The sequence below is a fragment of the Mauremys reevesii genome, linkage group 15 (genome assembly GCF_016161935.1).
Source record: "Mauremys reevesii isolate NIE-2019 linkage group 15, ASM1616193v1, whole genome shotgun sequence".
NCBI classification, from domain to species: Eukaryota; Metazoa; Chordata; order Testudines; family Geoemydidae; genus Mauremys; species Mauremys reevesii.
The window spans coordinates 13,452,610-13,454,613 of NC_052637.1; the positions used below are offsets into that span (position 1 = coordinate 13,452,610).

Genomic DNA, 2,004 nt, shown 5'->3' on the forward strand with positions numbered 1-2,004 from the left:
TTGCTTTGCTGGAGCTGGTCACAGGCCGGGCTTAACTCAGAAAAGAGCTATGAGGCTGTTCCTGGTGAAGTGTCCAGAGATCACTGCTGGGGCCTGGTTGTTTGCATCTGGCCTGTGAGCACAGTGAAGGTGGTTGATTTGCAGAGCACTATGCTGGCAATAAGCACAATTTCAGAGGTGGCATATTTCCCAGGCTTACGTCCCTGCATATTTCCCAGGCTTACGTCTCCACATATGCGCACCAGGAGTTAGTATTTTTATTGTCCAAACATTTATTTTGATCAAAAATGGCTTTTTATAGATATAAAAATTGGTTAAAATTTGGTTTCCATTCTGCTTAGTGACCAGTTAAAAACTCCACGATGAGACTCTGATTATGGCCACCTCACTCCCTGGTCCTTCCACTGAGATGCACAACACTGAGTGCTGAGATTTTCAAAGGGAGTTTTCAACTTAATTTTAATGGGGGCTGATGGCTGAAATCACCCAGGTAGCTTTGAAAACCTCAAGTTACATTATTATGTAGGTGTATCTGCACGTTTTGGTGAAAGCCACATTTACTGACTGCTTTGCACAAGGCTTCCTTGACCTCTCTGTTTCTCAGGCTGTAGATGAGGGGGTTTACCAGGGGAGTCAGGACCGTGTAGCAAAGAGAGACCACTTTGTTCAGGTCTTTCAGTGTATCATGTTTCGGTAGCAGGTACACAATCATTATGGAGCCATAGAAAATTGTCACCACAATCAGGTGAGAAGAGCAGGTGGAAAAGGCCTTTTGTCTCCCAGTGGTGGAAGGGATTCTCAGGATGGTGGAGATGATGCACATGTAGGATGTCAGGGTTAGTAGGAATGGAGGCAGGGTGAATACACAGGCTATTATGAAATCCACCAATATGACCTGGTGAGTGTCACTGCAGGAAAGTTCCATCAGTGGGATGCCATCACAATAGAAATGGTCAATTTCATTTGGGCCACAAAATAATAACTGTGATAGGAATGAGATTAAGATAATTACAGCCAAACAACCATTTAACCATGACCCAGCAGCCAACTGGAGGCAAAACCTGATATTCATAAGAGCTGAATAGTGCAGGGGTTTACATATTGCTAAATACCGATCATAAGACATCGCTGCTAGGAGATAGCATTCTGTACATGCCAGAGAACCACAGAAATACAGTTGTGTGATGCAGCCACTGACTGAGATAGTTTTGTCCCCAGTTAGGAGACTGGCCAGCAACCTGGGCAGGATGGTTGAGGTGTAGCAGGTCTCCAGGCAGGACAAGTTGCCCAGGAAGAAGTACATGGGGGTGTTAAGGTGTTGGTCAGCCACAACAAGCACCACAATGAGGGTGTTCCCGGCCACGGTTGCCATGTAGATCACTAGGAACATCAGGAAGAGAAGGATTTGCAGGTCAGGGAGATCCCCGAATCCCAGTAGGATGAATTCTGTGATGGCCGTTTGGTTTCCCCAGTCTCTGTCTGCCATGGTTTGAGTCCAGGAACAATAAATCAAGCTGTGCAATTGAATTGGAAGAACATAGAGTTAAAAGTTAGTTAAGTCTCATGAATTAATTCCATAAATATTTGCAAACTCCCCTTCCTGTCCTGATTACAGGCTGCAATTTTAAAGCTTAAATGTAGAGTTCAGAGCAAAGTGCCAGAAGTCTCGGTTTATTTCTCAGGGTTTGAGACAAGGTGGGTGAGGTAATACCTTTTATTGGACCAACTACGTTGGTGAGAGACAAGTTTTTGACGACACAGAACTCTTCAGGGTTTGGCAGACAGGACTCCGGTTCCACCGAGGTTCTTGTCTTTCAACATTCTGCAGAAACGGGACTTTCTCATTAAAGAAACCTGCAGTTACCTGAAGGGATGAACTGGTGAATTCTGTGATGGCCGTTTGGTTTCCCTAGTGTCTGTCTGCCATGGGTTGAGTCTAGGAACAATCTCTAGGCACCACCAGCGGGGGCAGGCGGGCAGGGGCGCGGGGGGGGGGGGGTTTGG

General features: G+C 46.0%; 1 protein-coding gene across 1 annotated transcript; it reads right to left on the minus strand.

Moving 5' to 3' along the window:
- Window positions 1-505: 505 nt before the first annotated feature.
- Window positions 506-1,486, minus strand: LOC120383088 (olfactory receptor 6N1-like). The gene has a single exon (XM_039500720.1). The coding sequence runs from the start codon at window positions 1,484-1,486 to the stop codon at window positions 506-508; it is 981 nt and encodes a 326-aa protein (XP_039356654.1).
- Window positions 1,487-2,004: the final 518 nt, after the last annotated feature.

Bases quoted from the DNA above. Each gene is read 5' to 3' on its own strand.
- LOC120383088 (XM_039500720.1), bottom strand. From the start codon at position 1,486: ATGGCAGACAGAGACTGGGGAAACCAAACGGCCATCACAGAATTCATC.